At 56.0% G+C, this 17,849-nt stretch overlaps 1 protein-coding gene across 1 annotated transcript in view; it reads right to left on the bottom strand.

Moving 5' to 3' along the window:
- Positions 1–12,023: 12,023 nt before the first annotated feature.
- NUP93 (nucleoporin 93) overlaps positions 12,024–17,849 on the bottom strand; it is an 85,942-nt gene continuing 80,116 nt past the window's right edge. The window contains exons 18-22 of the mRNA XM_054570356.1: positions 17,349–17,467; positions 16,368–16,485; positions 15,867–15,950; positions 14,533–14,661; positions 12,024–12,255 (exon numbers count right to left, since the gene is read on the bottom strand). Coding sequence (XP_054426331.1) covers positions 12,145–12,255; positions 14,533–14,661; positions 15,867–15,950; positions 16,368–16,485; positions 17,349–17,467 — 561 coding nt within the window. The 3' untranslated portion in view covers positions 12,024–12,144. The remainder of the gene's footprint in view (positions 12,256–14,532; positions 14,662–15,866; positions 15,951–16,367; positions 16,486–17,348; positions 17,468–17,849) is intronic.

Below are 17,849 nucleotides of genomic sequence, written 5' to 3'. Positions count from 1 at the left end.
GAGCACAGGGGTCCCAGACAGTGGAAGGAGTGTGGGCAAAGGCCCTGGGGTGGGAGTCGGTGTGGTTGGGGCTTCAAGGAAGCAAGGAAGCAGGTGTGGCTGCAGCAGAGGGACCAAGGAGATGGGGCCTGAGACCCGGAGGAGGAAGGGCGATCGGGCCGCCTAAGCCAGGGTTAGAAGTTCCCCGTCCTGTTACGCGACGGTCGGATTTCTATTTTTCAAAGATCCCTTTGGCCATGTGTGGGGAATGGACAGAGGGAGGCAAGGCCAGCTGGGCTGGTGCAGGGGCGTGGCGGCTGTGGCCTCGGGCAGGGGGCGTGACAGGCCGTGGGAAGGTGAGAGGCGGTGGGAGTTGAGGTCATCTGAAGGCACAGCCGACAGAACCAGCCCAGTGGTCTGTGTAGGGCACGGGCTCCAGGGCAGCGGGAGCAGGGGACTCTACAGGGGCAGCATCGGTCCCATCTGTGAGCAGGGAAAGCTGGAGAGGAGGGCCTTGAATGCCAGGGCAAGGAGCCTGGCGTGTGTCTGGGTGCCAGACGGGAGGCTGCTGAGGGTCAGCAGTGGCGTGGTGAGCAGGGCGAGGCAGGGGCGGGGAGGCCGGAGGGGCTACAGCAGCAGCCAGCAGGGACGAAGCCCCAGCTAGGAGCCCTGGGGCTCATCCTGGTGGCACAGGGGTTTGGGCATCTCTCTGCAACTGCTCACCAGTGCTGATTCCCCAGCTCCGTGCAAGAGGTTCTGGGGCCCTGGGCACAGGAGGGCTGGGGGCCAGTGTCAGCATTTCTGGAAAGCTCCCCAGCCGGTCCTGAGGAGCATCCCGACGGAGATGCTGCTCGCTAACAAGAACAATCTTTCCAACAGACTCCCCGCCACCACCCCACCCCCAGATCCGCGTCCGCCGCGCCCCACGGTCCCACGAGGCTCGCCTGGAGAGGATGGGTATGATGCAACCCTGGTGTCGTGAAATAGCCGGGTAAGAGGATGCGCTGCTCGTCGGCCTGATTCACAACACCAGCTGCAGCAACGATACCAGAACTGCGCCGGCTTCCTCCGCTGGACGCGGCTTCGTGGCTTGGAGACAGCAAACGGCCTGGGTAAACGTCCTCCCTGGCAGGGGGAGGCCCTGGGCCAGCACAGCGCCAGGGCCTAGGGCTGTGAAGGAGGAGGCTGGGTCCCTGCCCACACGGGGCTCACAGACTTGATGGTCCCAGGGAGAGGAGAGCAGGCCCAGAATCCTGCGTAGGGCACCAGCGGAGGGACCAGGCACTGGGAAGGCCTGGGGAGCCAGAGGCTGGACTGCAACCTCTCCAGCAACCAGGACCAAGACACTGGGGTTCCTCCTGAGCCTTGCCGACCACGTAAGTGTGTCTGTTGCACCCCTGGTCCTTCTACCCCGACAACATTAGGACAGTTAGACACAAGTAGCTTGAAGCTACTGGCAGCTAAAGCAAAAAGGGAAACACGCTGATGAGTTAGCACCGTTTCATTGTTAAAGGAAGAACTGTGTTGTTGGTTGTTTTTTTTTTCTTCACAGTCAGATTTGCTTTTTTTAAAACCTACTTAGCCAACATTCTTTCCACAAGTAAACGTAGGTATTAATAATGTACTCGTCCCAGCCTGGCTGTTTTGGAGGACAGACAGAAGGACAAGGCATGATCACTATCCTCAAGGAGCACCCAGTTCATCAGAGGTGGCGAAGCCAACAGGAGCCTCACCCCAAGGCATAGAGGCGCCAATCCCTGGCTGAAATGCTACTGGGGTTCGCTTCCTCTAGCTGGGGCAATGGTAGAGTGCGGTGTATGAAACAGCAGAGGTAAAATGAAGGCAAAAAGAAACAAGCTACCATTTAATGAGGGCAATGGCCAAACATTAGCTTGGAGCTTTCTGGCAGCCAAGGCAGAAAGTAGAATTGTGACCAGTGGTCACTCTCCAATGAAAATGAGATTTCATTTCCCCCACCCCCTTACTCTTCTGATAAAGAAATCTCCACCAACCGCTTACCCGCCACCATCCAGGCTTAGCTGAGATTTCTAACGCCAGGCCTGCCACATCCACACACACGGCAGCAGTACTTCTAGTAAATAGTCCGCGGTAACAGATAGGACCATGGGCCTCCCCAGAGATCGAGGCGCCAGGCCATGGTCTCTCCTATCCCAGCCCTTCCTTTTCATAAGGCCAGTGTGCTAACCCAGGGCTACAGAGCCTAGTGTTGCATTTTCAAAATACACCGTTAGCTTTTCTAATGTTACTGTAAACATTGTTTTTGTCCTGAAAGCAATAGGGAAAACATGGTCACTCTGCTTGATCGTGGATTCCATGGGTGCGTTTCCGGTCCAAATACACTTTAATGTGCTCTTTCAGAGCCCAGCCTCTCACTGGCTCCCGCAGCAGGGGCCGGGGGCTTAGAATCACGGAGCTGCTTTCAAAAGCTTAGCCAACCCCTGCCCCCGAGACCAGGCCCAGCCCTAGACCCGGGGAGAGAGTGGGGAGCATGTAAGGCAAAGGACGCCGGGACCTGGCTCTGCACCACCTACCTTCAGACCTTAGGCTCCCTGTGTACTTGTTTCATCATCTGTCAAATGCAAACTCCTCCCAGTCAAACAAAACAAAACAAAACAAAACAACGGGATTTTTGATGACTGAGAGAGAAAACTTGAGAAAGAAGTGTTGCAGAGGACAGTAACAGTACTCTACAAACATTACACAAACATATATAAATATATATATACAGGCATATGCAAACAGATGCCAGTATGTAAATTATAGATTGTTTGGTCCCTCTTTAGCTACCAGAAAAGATGGGAGGCAACCAACCCATCCTTGCCTGTTTAAGTCAACGCTTTCTGTGAAGGGCAGTTGCTAACATTTATTAAAAACTAACAAAAGATCGGGGCCTGGGGAGGAGGCGGGGAAGAGCTGCTCAGGACCAGGAAGCAGAAACCCGGAGAGAGTTGGCCTTGGCTGTTCGTGGCCATTGGAGCTCAGGCTCTTGACAGAAACTAACGTTCGGAGGATCCTAGGAGCTCTGAGTGGCTTTCCCGCCTCTCCTCGTTGCCCCTTTACCAGACACTTGGAATACGCTGCAGACCTCCTTCCTACCCCAAAGCAGGATCCCAGGGGGTCTCCTTCTGGGGGTCACCCAGCACCCCAGGGTTCAGCTGCAAGATGACATTCGCCATTCAGGCTGCACTTGTGCTCAAGTGGGGGTGGGGGCTGGATCCAGGGGAGTCTTTGGTCCAGACTGGGCTGCTCTGCTGGGGTGCAGGTCCCACGGGGCGTGGAGCCCCACAGCAGGGAGTCTGAGGGGCTGCACGTGGAGGGGAAGTCAGGTCCTTATGCCTGGGGAGTTCTGTTGACGGCAGCACTGAGCACCGAGTGCACGCACCGCAAGGATTAGGGACAAGTCCGTCAAAGCACGCGTCTGCCCTGTGGTGTGCACAGGGAGGCTGGGGCCAGGATTCAACCAGAGTTGTCAGGTGTCATTCACCTGTGATTCCCTGGGAAATGCGACACTAACCCCCCCTCCTCCAACATACACACAGTGATGCTCTTCAACCGATGCCGTTTTTACTAGTTAACCACCACCATCAAAGACCGTGCTGACGCACTGGCTTTAACCTTGGTGGGTATGCAGCGGCTGGTTGCGGTGCCCGTTTCCTCTCCAGGTTTAAGATTTTCGTCTCCCGATTTCGTGCATCTCGGACATCCTATGATTTGCTGAAAACCTGTGTTGAGGAGTGGGGAGAGGGTTCGGCATCTAGAGAGGCCCAAGGCTGACCTCACGCCCTGCTTCCAGTCAGGGCAAGGGGTCTTGACCCTGTTCTTGACCCAGGGCATAAAAGCACCCGGGGAGCTTTTAAAAAAACCGATCAGTGCCTGGGCCCCTCCCCAGGCCCAGCAAGTCAGAAGTTCAGGGGCAGGGGCTTGCAGATCGGCCCTTCCGGAGGGCTCCCCGGTGGATTCTGACATGTGGCCGGGGTTGAGCATGACGACAGGAGCTGGAAGCTAGAGAAAGACGTGTTGACCAAGGCCGTGCACAGCCAAAATCTGGCTTTTCTCCACAAAGGGTGTGCTGAGTTTCTTAAGAATGATCTTCCGTGTTGTAAAAGGCTTTTAAAGAGCTGCTTGCGCCTGGGTAGATACATGGATTCATAATGGCCACCAGCCCTTTATGCTGGACTCTTTGCCCAAGGCCAACAGGCATCCTTTCATCATCAATTTGTACGCCAGCCCCCACAATTTGGACCAAACCCCCAGGGGCCCCCCCACCTCCATGTACTCACCTCCACTTCTTGAGCACGGTGGATTCCCGACAGCCGGGCCAGCAAGGGCTGCAGGTGAGGCCTGTGACCACTGGCAGGTCTCCACCTGGCCCCAGGGCTCCTCCACTCACCTGAGTCCTGCTGTTTCTCCTGCTTCCAGGTCGTGGGCAGGATTAACAGCTGCTTCACGCCGCCGGGGCCAGGGGAAGATCGGAGCTGGGTTCCCTGTACCCGGGGCCTGTGGGATGGCCACACCCACAGCAAGCCCACCCCCACGCCCCACCCTGATGGCTGCAGGTCTGAATCCTGGCCCCTTGCACATGGCCCCCTCATGCCCCAGACACAGGAAATCCTGCCCTTCATCTTATCTGGCCCTGGCCCTTTCTTTCATTTCTTAAGGCTTCCTATTTTATCATGCCATGTGTGCACCTGTGCTTTCGCACCTGCTGGTCCCCCTTCCCCGCCCACCTACGCTCAAGCCAGCAGGGACTGCGCCTCCGCATCAAAAATCGCCCCACGGCTCTCAGCCCCACGGCCTCCAGCAGGCGCTGAGTGGCGAGGCGCTCAGGCCAGCCTGCGGAGAGAGCGCCACTCTTACAGGAAGAGGCTGGTTGCACCAAGTAAAACGTGGGGAGCGCATCGCGCTCCCCGCTGTGTCCTAGGGCCCAGAACCACGCCTGGCCCAGGGCAGAGGCTCAAATGTCTGTTCACTGCATCTTCTGTTTGGCAGTCATTGAACGAGCAGGAATCACAAGTTGAACTTGACATGTCAATGTTTGTCCCCTAATAGCAAATTTTTAGCCTAACGACTTTAACCTCATTTCATCTCTTTGGGGGGATAAAAGCTCTCCCTGGGGTAGAGGGAACTGACCCCCACGCCCTAGAGGGGTCTGCCGCCGCGCCCACGTGAAAGAGCCACTGAGAAGGGCTGAAGCCAAACGGTGGAGGGCAGACCTGTAACTCGAGAAGCCTCGAGAGGCCTGCCTACACAAGGCCAGGAACAGGGTGGCCAAAACGGACCTTTACTGAGGGCTCAGGGAGAATTCTAGAAATTCACTTCATCTTTCCAAGAGGCTGACAGAAGAGGGGCTGGCATCCGGCTTTATCCCTGAGCAGACTGGTTCAAAGAGGGCAAAGAACCTGCCCTCTGTCACACGATTACCTGAGGGTAAAGAGGGGATTTTCACCCACTTTTGGACCCGCCCCGGGGGCTGTGACTGTCCCTTGACAGGCTGGGCCCTGAAGCCTGGCGGGGCTGCTGCCCACTTATCCTATGGGTGCTGAGCTCTTTCCTTTCAGAATTTAGCCTTCAAAGCCTCTGACGTCTTCTTCGTGCTTTCTGATGGGAAGGATCATGCCCTCCACCCCTTGGGAAGACCCCATCTCAAACGTCTGGGCTGTCTTTGAGGAATCCAAGTGCCCTTTTTGGTCCAGCTTAATTTTCCTAAACACTCAAGCCAGCTGATCAGCACAAGAACTCAGCCCCGGGACCCACCCTGAGTGCGGGGGGGCCGGCGGGGCCGTGAGTGGACGCAGCATCCGGGCTGGTGTATTTGGGACCAAGACGTTTGCAGTAACTAAGGAAAAGAACTTCCAGCCGACCTCCCCAACGATGTCACTCCCCAGAAACAGCCAGCAAGACGCTCCCCAGGCTCTGGGGCCTCACTGCCCCCCATCCATTGTCCTTACACTTCTCCGTGGCTATGGCTTCCTGGGGCTTCTATGGAAACCTGGCCCCTCCTACGGCACAGCTAAGGTGCCTCTTGTGTTGGGCTGATCACCTGATTCTAAAAGGTTTTAACGGAGCGCTGGCTGGTGTGGCTCAGTGGATTGAGCACCAGCCTGCGAACCCAAGGGTCACCAGTTCGGATCCCATTCAGGGCACATGCCTGGGTTGCGGACCAGGTCGCCGATTGGGGGTGTACAAGAGGCAACTGATGGATGTATCTCTCGCACATCAATGTTTCTCTCCCTTTCTCCCTTTCTTCTTCTCTAAAAGTAAATGAATGAAATCTTGAAAAGAAAAGAAAGAAAGGCAGGCAGTTAGCTGCGGACACCGCAGAAAGACTCTGAGACCTGGATAAACGGGCCGTACTCAACCGCAGCGGCCACCTCTCCACCGCACTGACTTTCCCTCCCGGGCCACTGGCTCACCAGTCCCTGCCCCCAAAGGGGCTGCCGAGTCCCCAAAGAGACCATTAAACCCTACGATGGGGCGAGGGTACCTGTACGAGGCCCACACACCCAGGCAATTCGCCCGGGAGTAGCCTCCCCTGAGCCCCAGGGCCCCCTGCAAAGGCAGTGGGCGGCACCTCTTCCACGTCGCCCACCTCGGCCGCCGGCAGCTGGAGCCAAGTCCCTCAGGGCTTCTGATCAGGACCAGGTCCCCCAAGTGGAGAGAAATAAACACCCCTCCCTCTAGTTGCATGTCCCCAAGCAGAATCCCATGTCCCAGACCCTGAGAACGCCCCTCCTGGTCAAACACAGGCAGACACCAAGGGGGTGTTGGGGACGTATCTGTCCTGTGCTTTGGCCCAAGTCTCTCCCACCATGTGACCAAAACACAGTCCCCCAATCCTGCCCCCCTCTCCCCAAGGCCAGTGACTGGCTCACAAGCCCCATTTAAGGTGCTCTCCAGGAAGTGTCCAAAATTAACGGTCACAGACGGTTCAGAGCTCCCAGCCCCGGGCTGTACGCCGCATGCTGCGTTTATCACCGAGAGGCTCCTGCTTGGTCACCCTCCCCCCGAGCCAAACCCCGACTCTCCGCAGGCCCCCGGTCAGGGCCCTGAGCTCCGAGGCTGCGGCGGGGAGAGCAAGGCTGCGGGGCTGCGATGGGAGTCTGTACTTACAGAGACCCGCGGGGCTTCACAGACCCAGGCCCGGGCAGGCCTTAGCCCTCTGCGCAGGGAGTGGAGAGGGGGCCTGGCCTGGCGCCCCAGAGGCCGGGAAGAGGCACTTCTGCTGCCTTCGGAGAGCCCCAGGCTGCGCTAAGGGCGCTGCCAGGAGAGGAGGCCCGAGAGAGGTTTCTGCTCCACTGATGGACTGAACAAAGGGGGCCCATGGCACTTTGGGAGAACATTCCAGAAATTTACTGGCTACACACAGGGGTGGTGGTGAAGGAACCATCCTAAACAGAGTAAATGCATAAGTTACTGAACAGAAAGGAACAAGCGGACCACATGCACTGCCTCTCGCCCAGCCCTGCCCCTCCCCCCACGAACACCACACACAGTGACAGGCTCAGAAAAGCAAAGACGGAAAGAAAATAATCAGTCAACTGAATAAAGCAAAGGATTCTCCCCAGTGTGCTTCTAATGAAAGTTACTGATCAAGTGAGAAAAGGCTGTGCTTTGCCTGCTTCATCTCTGTAAAACACATTTGAAATTCCCAATGGAAAAACACCCGACAGCTCACAGTGGCTGAGGTCAGCTGGGGCCCACTGTCCTCCCTCCATCGACCCGCCCAGCTTGTCAAAGCCGAATTCCAGTTACAGCCCCCTCTCAAGTGACTCCCCATCGTGCTGTCATTCCCCCGGCCACAGCAGCACCAGCAGCGCGGCCAATCAGGGTGACCCAGTTCAGCGGCAACGCTCCGGGCGCACGGGCCGAGCCTGGAGCCTCCGGGCAGCGCGTGCCAGCAGAGCCCGGCCCAGGGGGGCAGCCGGGCAAACTGGGCACACTCCTACTGAGAACCCACTTGTCGTTTATCTGAAATTCACACTGAATGCGTGTCCTGTGTTTTCACTTGCTAAATCTGGCCCAGATGAAGGGGCCTGAGCTCCAGGCCCGGTGGCCCTGAACGTCCTCGGAGCGCCTGTCCAGGCTGGCTCTGCCAGAGCCACCACAGGAGCGTGTGCGCTTCCCACTCTGGGATCACCAGCTCCCCGGCTCTGCGCCCTGATGCAAACTCCTTTCCCCTCCACCCCAAGAAGCAGGGCAGCGGGGAGGAGATAAACCCATTCGATCCTGGGCTTCCACTGGCTAGTCCTGGTCTTCATTGTTGTTTACAGTCAACCACATTTCCACCTCCTTCCTCTCCACGATTCCCCGCAGACTGAGCAGCTCTGAGAGTCTCCTTCTCGGACCAGCCCTGTTTTATCTGACCCCGCGACATGCACTCCTCTCCACCTTCCTTCACACGGACTGCCTCCTAGGGACCCCCACGTTGGAACAACGTGAATCCAGGCACGGGGAGGCGGAGCGGAGGATGTGGACTGGCGGCTGGCGCAGGGGCCAAAGCAAAGAATCTGCTCATGCAAACATCTGCTGAGTGTCCACTGTGGGCCGGATGCCCAGGACAGGACACACAAAAGCTATTTCAAACGTCAAAGTTAGGACAGAAAAGTCTCCTTTCCTGGGTGAGTAACTTAGCACCCTCAATATTTCCACTTAGATGATCATGGCAAAAAGAAGACTAGAAGGAGCCCACTTTTCCTGGACGTTTGAACAACTTTGGGGTGGGGACTTTATTACTGGCTTGGACATGGCTGGACTGAACTTGGGCTGACACACCAACGCACAGGGCTTGGCCAGCCTGGCCCTGGATGACGACCACCAATCACTACAGTGAGAGGCGTAACAAGGAAAGGAAAAGCGCAGATCACTTGAAATTTCTTTTCAAAATGCTCTAGTTGGTGGTTTTCATCTTCTTCCCACCACCCTTTGCAGTAAGAAACAAGCGGCAAGCAGAGAGATTTCCTTGTCCCCTGCCACCCTGTGCAGGTGCCAGCATGCTATGCGGCCATCAGAAGACAGGCTGGGGGCCAGTGGCTTCTGAATCCAGCCCAGAAGAATGAAGAATGGGGGACATTCGGGACCCCAAAACAGCATTGTTTTGCTGACTTCTTCCTGATGCTCCTGAAATGCAGGCGTAAAGGCCAAATTCTACTGATATAAAATGGGCATCTTGGGCGATGCCGTAAACTTCACTCTCCCATCAGGAAGTCTGTAGGGAGCGCCTCCCAGTGTGCTGGGCACAGGGCCCAGGCGGATTCCGTGGCCGGCTGAGGCCCGTCAGCGCGGGCAGGGCCTGCCGGCACCGGCCTGGGGTTGGAGTCAGCACTCAGCAGGTCCGTGCCACTCCCTGAGTGGCACGATGGAGACCTGGCAGCGACGTGGACCACCTAACACGTAGCCATGGTTCTGATGCTTAATGCAGAAGCAAGGCTTGTGGAACCCAGCCTGAGGCAGTAGGATGTTTGGCACATCTGCACGTAGCTGCTGAATTTAGTATTAAGGGTTTGATCAGGAGTTGGCTCACACAGAGCAGACAGGGGAGAACGCAATGCGCAAATCAGCAAATGCTGGCCACTGTGGGTGCTGTGTTTAAAGCAACCTAAGGCCTAGCAGTTAAGTGATGCATCCAAGGAATAACTGCCATGGCAGCCAAACTGCTGCTGAATCTCTAACGAGACTGTCCGTTCTTAGAGGGCAGGGCAGGGCCTACATCCGGCCCGATGTGATGGCACCTCCTGCTCTTTGAACGACAAAACCAAAGGATTCGCTCTCAAAGAGCTCACTCCAGTTTTCCCTTTCAAGTCAGACAATTATTTCATTTAAAAAAACCCGAAAACTCCAAAAAAACAAAGGCACAGATTGCTTGAAATCAAATTTCAAGGCCTCTGAAAAGGACCCAGATTGAGCCAGAAGCTCCCCCATCAGCGTCCTGGTGAGTTTCTAGGAGCCGCTCTGGGCATAGACCCTGCGCCTCCAAGCGCGATTTCATTAGACACATTGGACTTGCCCCTGGAAGACGAAAGACTCTCAGCACCACTTTCTGTGTTTCTCTGGGTAAAAGGCAAACTCGTGGGCCAGTGTCGAGGGACAAGATAGTTTCCCAAACAGGTGCGCTGAGGATGACTCTGCAGCTAATAATCTGTCACAGGATCACGATTCTGAGCACAAGCTGTCACCATGGATGCACAGGAACCTGCTGAGGGTGTGGCCTTGCACACACAGCCCGTCTCTCCAGCATCTCTGGACCCCGCAGGTTGCACTTGATCACAGAACCAGCCGACAGCGCAAGCACTGGGACTCGCTCCGTGAACCTGGCCCTTCTGGAATGAACTGTTGTCTTATTTCTCCTACGACTGTCCCTCTCTGGACAAGTCCTCAAATGCTAACCAGGCTTCCTGCTCAGCTCCCCCGCCAGGGAAGCTCAAGGTGCGGTGGCCTTCCTCTCCCTTCTGATTTTTTCTCATCTACAGGTCAAAGGGCAGCGGACTGCATCTCCCGGGCAGCGCTCACGTGCAGTTCTCCTGTTTGGAGATGGCTGAACTTCATGATGCAAGGAAAGGCACACGCACAATGAACCCTGCTGGTCAGAAAGATGAGCAAGACGTGAGCCAGGGAGCATCCTCTTGTCTATGGCTTCATTACATGTCTACCTACAAGGCCAAATACTGAAAAAGCAAAGTATTGTGGCACTTTATAAAAATTCCAGAGTACTGTTAAACTGAATCATTTGACTTGCTCAAAACACCAATCAGTGCAAACAAACAGGGCACGGCTGGCCCAGTCAAGTGCCCTGCAGGGCTCACCCTCTGAGACTTTCGTAGCAAAGCTCAGCTGAAGGCGACGCTCCAGGGAGACAGGACAGAGGATGAAGGCAGAGCAGCCCCGCTGACCCCACAGCGCATGCCCGATGGACAGATGGAACCCGACAGATGAACGGCAGGTGGTCCCGAATGCTATGCATTAGCTCTTTCCCACGTGGAAAGCTAACCATTATTTATTGACCACCAGAGAGTGGCAAGGGCCACCATGCCCTATGATGAGAGAGGATTCTCCTCAGGAGCAAGGAGCACCTTTGGAGACTCCAGGGAGCCTGACACCCTCCCGGGAGGGCCCGCCTCGGCGCAGGCCACGAAGCCAGCAGCGCCGACCCCCTCCAATCCCCCGCGGCCCCAGGCGGCTCTTCCAGGAACAAGCCCTCATCCGCGCTTCCGCTCCGGTTCAGCCCTGGCCTGCGGGACTGGTGGCAAGAAACACAGCCAAAGATGAGGGACCACCTCTGCCCCGGGACCACACAGGTACACCCACTGCTGACGCCCAGTGGTGCCAGACGCTCAGAATGCGACTCACGAACTTGCCCAGCCACTGAGCTTCATGGTCCGAGCCTCAAGGCGCTGACCACCAGAGAAGAGAATGAGGGCTTTGAAGCCTTCCTGATAGGGGAGGGCACGAGGCCGTGGCCACCTCGCTGGGGAGCCGCAGGGGGAGAAGCGGGGACGGCTGCGCCTCCTCAGGCCCCACCTGGGGCCCCTGCGACGTCTATCTGTAAGGCATCTTTTTCTAAGCCCACATTTCCCTCTCCAATGCGACTGCAGGAGAGCAGCAAACTAAGTGACCCTGGAATCAGAGCATGTGGCTTGGAGGATGGGCTCGGACCACCTGGACCCCAAGGCACCTGAGAGAGGAGGGAATGCGAAGTGCTTGATATTCACACCCTGATCTCAACTCACCCAAGGCCCAGGTTGGCTTTCACATTCTAAGAAAAATGTGACAAACTGTGACCCTGCTATAGAAAACTATATATATCTAAATAAAAGTAACTGCCAAAGGCTTCATTTCCTTGCTCACGTTGGGTGAACTTTTAATCACTTAAGGTCAACTTTAACCAAATCACAGACGCCTAGACCAGCCTGTCCTTGTCTGGCCCAAGCACTATCAAAGACATTTCCTCCCACAGAAATAAAAATTTAAACAAAATTTCAAAGGGAAAAAAAAATTAAAAATGTGTAAAGAAATACAAATCAAAGAAATTTATTGGTGTTGACAAAAATACATAATACAAAAAACAAAACAAAACAGAACACAACAGAAACAGAACCAGAAACCCCACCCCGGCGGGCCCACGCGCCCGAGCCCCTCAGAGCACCGCACTTAATTCATGAGGACCTCCATCTGCACCAGCCTCGCGTTGGTGTCCCCAGACGTCCGGTAGGGGATCATCCCAGCAAAGGTAATCAGGGCTCGGGCTTGGCTTCGGAGTTGCTGGGAGAAAGGGGAAGAGAAGGAAGCCAGTTAGCTTTCAAGCTGGGACACTATGCTGGGAGCCACCACGTCTCCCGTTTTCTGCCCCTCAGCACTGGGGCAGACCGCTGGGGGTCAGACGGCAGCCATGTCCCTCTGGCCTGACGTAGGGTGAGCAAAGCCCTTCAACTGAGCCAAAGACAGGTGGGCCTGGTGGGCGACCAGCTTCTGGAACGGCCCTGGGCCTCGGGCCACCCGTGCCTGAGTCCGAGCCGCGCTCTCCTGGCTGGGCTCTGCCGCCGGCTTCCCCGGGGATCCGCACCACCAAGACGGGGGCTGTGACTGAGTGCAGCCCCAGGCCAGCTCTCTCTCCTCTCCTGCTCCTTCCCTTTTCCTTTCTTCCTGACCTAAGTGCTTGGCCCTCATTTCCCTGGCAACAATATGATGGGATTCCTGGATTGTTGCAGGAGGGAAAAAGATTTTAACTCAGGTGCTTACAAAACAGTAAAGAGACAAACTTCACGCTGATTTCTAAGTGATAAGTTGATTAAGGAGTATTGAAACTTTGGAGAACAGCTTCATGTGGCCCCAAAGTGAGATTTGTGGGAGGCTTATACCTGTAAGAAAGGAAACCGTATCTGAAAGAGAAAGGCAGAGTCTACTAACATCTTTTGATCATAACTAGACTCTTAAGCAAAACTCGGGGGTCACTTACTATGCTTCTCAAGGACCACTCAAGAAGGAAACAAAGGCGAGTACTTTCTAATTGGTATGTAAAATAAAATGGCAAGTCTATGTCCTAACTAATGTCCAAATCAAAATAAATTTTTACTTTATGATGGGAGTGCCCACTAAATTTTCTTTCAAAAAGCACAAAGTGCTCAGGCTCCCCTGGCTGACGAGCGGCTGCTTCCAACAAGCCCCGGGGCGTTCAGGTGCAGGGCCCACCGCCTTGTTGGCGGCCTGCACGTGTGAGCCTCTCCTTAAAAAAAAAAAGAGGGACGGGCAAGAGGAAGACGGGAAAATGGCTTTCCTCACAATATGTAAAAACTAAGTGCCTAGAAAAGAAAGATGAAAACACACAGGATGTGCGTGCAGCTGGTCTCCACACAGCTCCCATCAGGGGACAACAAGTCTGCCCGGCCACCAGCTCCGCTCCCAGTGGGCAAGGCCTCTGCGGACCTGTGCGCAGCGCCCAGAGGCCCAGAAATGCCCGCCTCCTCACTGCTGCGCTCCCTCCAGCGGGAACAGGCCGCCGCCCAGGCCCCAGCACAGGGAGCCCGGTGCGGCGCAGCCCCCGACAGCACTTCGATGCCAGCAGCTGCCTCTGCGCACTCAAGGGTGGGCCCACACGCCGGCGCGCCAGCCCCAGCGCTGCTCCCTCCGCGGCTCAAGGTGAAAATCTCCACCATCGCTCACTGGGCAGGTATGTCAGTGACAGCGACAGTGCCTGTGAGGGTCACAGCAGACGGAGCCCACAGGCGTCCTCGGAGGGGAAGGTAGGCTTTTCTAAGGTCTGGCTTTCTGACTGCCCAGATCAGGTGCAGCTGTTAAAAACTACACCGAGTCTCACTGAACATTAAAAGGAAAAGTGAAGGGAAAGGGAATTTTAAAGCACTAGCAGTTTTAATGGTTTAATTGGGTCGAACTCCTCTGCCCTTCTGTCAGATCAGCTGGACGGCGCACGCCGTGCGAGTCCCCGGAGCCTGCGGGCCGGCTGCTGCCTGCCCGCGAATGCTGAGCCCCACAGGCGGCGGGAGGCGCCCTGGCCCGCTGTCAGGCCGATGTGGCCTCCAGACACGGCTCCTTCCCTGCCCCCCGGGGGCCCACAGGAGCTCGCTGCTCCCCAACTCCCGTCTCCAGGCCTCAGCTGTCCCTGCTGTGTAGTGGGGGTGACAGTGACTGCCCTTTGGGGTCACTGTGAGGCTCCGGTGGGAGCAGAAACAAGGATTTGCATCAAATGAATGTGTTGAACAAACGTAAGTATGGTTTTGATGAAAGTGCTGAGCTGGGACTCACAAAGTAAATTTTGAAATGAGCAGTAGGTTCTTGTGGCAGTGCTATAAATTTGCTTTCCGTCTGATTTTTTTAAAAGGTGATACTGGCAGACTCGGTGCCTCTTTCTCTGCTTTGTGGTGAGCCTGAGAACAGCAGCCCACACATGCGTGCTTCTGCGGAGCTCCCGGCACAAGGTCCACCCCCGGCCGGGCGGCAGGGGAGCGAGTGGCCTGGGGCGGGAGCTATGCCCCCGTGAGAGGCGGTGCTCAGCGTGGGTTCTGGCCCACACCGGGGTCTTACAGAGTCACGGTCCTCGATGACGCGCTGGGGCCTGGATGCCGAGGAGGGACTCGTCCCCTTGAGCCTCTTAAACTGAGTGAACAAGATGTTCATGGTGGCGAGCAGCACTTCTGAGAGGTTGTGCCTGATCTGTGTGGAGAGAAACGCATGAAGTGAGGGAAGAACCAGCCCGGGGCCAATGACAGGCGCGGGACTCCGGGTGGGCCTGGTCATACTGCACGCCCGCAGCTGCCCGGTGAAGAGCTACAGTCACCGAAGTCGCTGACGGCACCGACACGCCAAGTGTGAGGGCAAAGCCCAGGCAGCACTGCCCAGGAAGGTAGGTGGGCCACCCCTCTGCTGCCTTGTTTATGCCATTCCTCCTCGGGGGTGGGGTGGGAGAGGGGCAGGAGGCGGTGAGCCAGAAGCAGGCTGGCCGCCTGTGACCACCTGTGACAGCAGGCTCGCACTGGCTGGCAGGGTGATTACCAAGAACAGCGTGTGTGAAAATGTCAGAAGGCGGGACACTCCTGTCTCAGGCCCACCAGGCTGTCCCCCTGGACCTGCACAGCCCTGGCAGGGCCCTTGGAAGGGTCGGTAGCAGCAGGCGCTGGTGCACAGCTTCACCCATGACACCACGAACAGTGTCTCCAGAGAAGGCAGGAAACAACAGAAGGACAGTGGCTGGGGGAGGACAGCAGGTGTGAGGGGAGGGGAAGAGAGGCGAGGGGCAGGACCCTCTGAACCGTGGCGGCCACGGCACATGTGCAGGAGCTGGCCTGCCTTGTCCTCTAAGTCAGCAACCTGGTTTCAGAAAAGGTACTGGCTACTGAGTAACCATTTTAAACGGAAATGCTGGCGGCAACGTGCTAGACGCTCTGCAGAGAGAGAGTGGCTCTGGGGCTCCAAGGCTGACGCTTGGTCCACGGCCACTGCTCCTGCTTCTCAGGCAAAGCGGTTCAGAGTGGGGAGGGGAAGTGAATCATGACATGTTTTATTCACTGACTGGAACTACTTAAAGATCACAGTTAGGCACTGAAACACCTTCCAGAACAAATGGATAATAAAGAATTAAATCAGACCTCACAGCATCAACCAGAGACCTGCTTGTGCCAAGAGCATGTCTAATCACTCAAGTGAGTCTATTTTCTGAGTCAGAAATTCGGACAATGATCTGACAAAGATACGTACACTCACAGAAAACCCAGCCCAGGATATGGGAAACTGAGCTCATCTGAGCAGACTTGGCCCAGACGGCTACTGCACCAAGGCTCTCGAAGTTATGAGCTATGTTAAAACAAACGCTTTCGGGGGAAGCGGGGAAAAAGGATTCACTCTGGAAGCAGAGGACTCACTTCGTCACTGAAATTTCTGAAGGCGGCCACTCTCTCTTCCACACTTTCCTGGTTCAGGGGCACCAGCTTCAAGCGGTCAATGATCTGTTTAAAAGACAAACCCAGCAGCCCCTGTGATACAAGCGTCACAGCCACTGCATCGCCTTTGGCATCGGACACACACACGACGGGCAACCTACAGAGCGTGCCGCCCGCAGCCCCGGAGCCGCCGGCGTGCTCACTGACGCAGCTCCCACCCTCGTTTTCCGAGGCCATTTGAACACTCAGAGATTTCGAATTGCTTTGAGAAAGCTCTGTTTCCAGACTAAGGGGGTAAGGAATGAGGCGGGGGAAGAAGGAAAAGAGGGCAACACAGAAATCCCCTTTAATTCCTGGGAGCACGCTGTCCTTCACAGGCACGATGGTGCCATCTCCTTTGTTTCAAGTGACTCCCACGCCCTGTTGTGAGATTTTCACGGGCACACATCCATCTGCACTCCGCACAGCCCTCCTGACACTCACATCGAAGGCTCTGTCAATATGGCCGCTGTGATACTCATCAAAAAAGGTAATCAAGTCCAACAGAAGATAGAACGTGGAGTCCACACATTTATTGGCGCTGATCCCCTGAGCCCTGTACCTGAAAGACAAGAGGGAGGGACGGGGTCAAGGGTATGTTAGGCATTTCTGTGCGACCGGACCTTTAGGACAGCATTTAAAAATTGTCAAAACCTCAACTCTCTACAGGTGAATTAAGGGGCGAAAATAGTGTTTCTTTTTGAAATGGCTGAGCTTCTGATGGTGAATCCTCCTTGACAGGAACCCTCCTACAATTATTTTGCATGAAGCAATGTTCTCTAGCCTCAGCCGCCAGCTCAGCATCCAAGTGTCCAGGAAGGATGGGAGGCCCTGATGGGCCAAAAGCCCAGCGGCCGTCCCCGGGGATGGCTTGCTAAGTGGAAATGTCTCATTTGCCAAAGAATGTTCTTCTGTGCTCCCCCAGGAAAGCCCCTCCAACTCCGTGTTCTCTGGGCCACTTTATTAGGAGCATCCGCAGAGGGCACAGGAGGGAACGCCTGCTGCCTCGGCCGGGGAGCCAATCCGAGTCAAGCCCAACAACTCAGTCACCCCCAGTCACCAGAGGAGGGAGGGGTGCTCAGCCGCCCACAGGAGGAGGAAACACTGGCTGCCCCCTCCACGAGCTCCCCGCCCAGCCCCCGCCCCCTAGGCCCCCAGATGCCCGAGAGGGCTGAGGACAGCGTGGAGATGAACACCACGCCTACAATCAAACCCAAAGTGCAGGACTACAATGCTGAGACACCCTTTCCTCTCCTTTTTGGGAAAAAAATTTAAGCCTGCTGGTAGCAAGTGTTGGCTACGGTGTGGAAAAATGGGAGCCCTGAGGAGCTGGCGGGACTGCGAGCCGGCAGGGCTGCTCTGGGAAACCGCTGTCACCGGAGGGCTGAGGACGCCCGGGGCAGGCCTGGCCCCGGCCAGCCTTACCGTTCCGCGATGGAGAGGGCCATGCTCTTCAGCCGCTCCTTGTTGGACTGCGGGGCGCTGATCTGGGGGACAACCGGGCTCAGCAGTTTGTTCATCAGCTCCAGCACCTTGTCGGCATTCTGCCGGAGATTTCAAATTAAGGAAGGAGTCACACAGTCAATAAAAGCAAAAACTAAATAACCGAACGCAAGAGGGGACTTTCTGGGGTGATGGATGGAACTGTTCCATATCCTGACCCGGGAAGGTAGTTATGCCTCTGGAAGGCTCTTCAAGCTGTATGCTCACATTGTCTCCACCTTAATCAGACCTCGGTCAAAACATTTTTAAATTTTAAAGAGTGAATCAGCCTCTTTTTGTTCACTCTTCTCTGTTGACAAAAGGAGAGAATGGACTCTCCTGGGCTACACGCCCCGCAGCAGTCACCGTGGGCTCTCGTGCACAAGTACTCATTCCGCCCTCGCGAGCACCCCGCGGCCACACTGCTCCCTGCCGCGCGCCGAT

This window comes from Pteronotus mesoamericanus, unplaced genomic scaffold, assembly GCF_021234165.1.
Source record: "Pteronotus mesoamericanus isolate MK-2021 breed Mesoamerican mustached bat unplaced genomic scaffold, CSHL_Meso_final contig_202, whole genome shotgun sequence".
NCBI classification, from domain to species: domain Eukaryota; kingdom Metazoa; phylum Chordata; class Mammalia; order Chiroptera; family Mormoopidae; genus Pteronotus; species Pteronotus mesoamericanus.
This window is presented reverse-complemented; position numbering and strand designations above follow the sequence as displayed.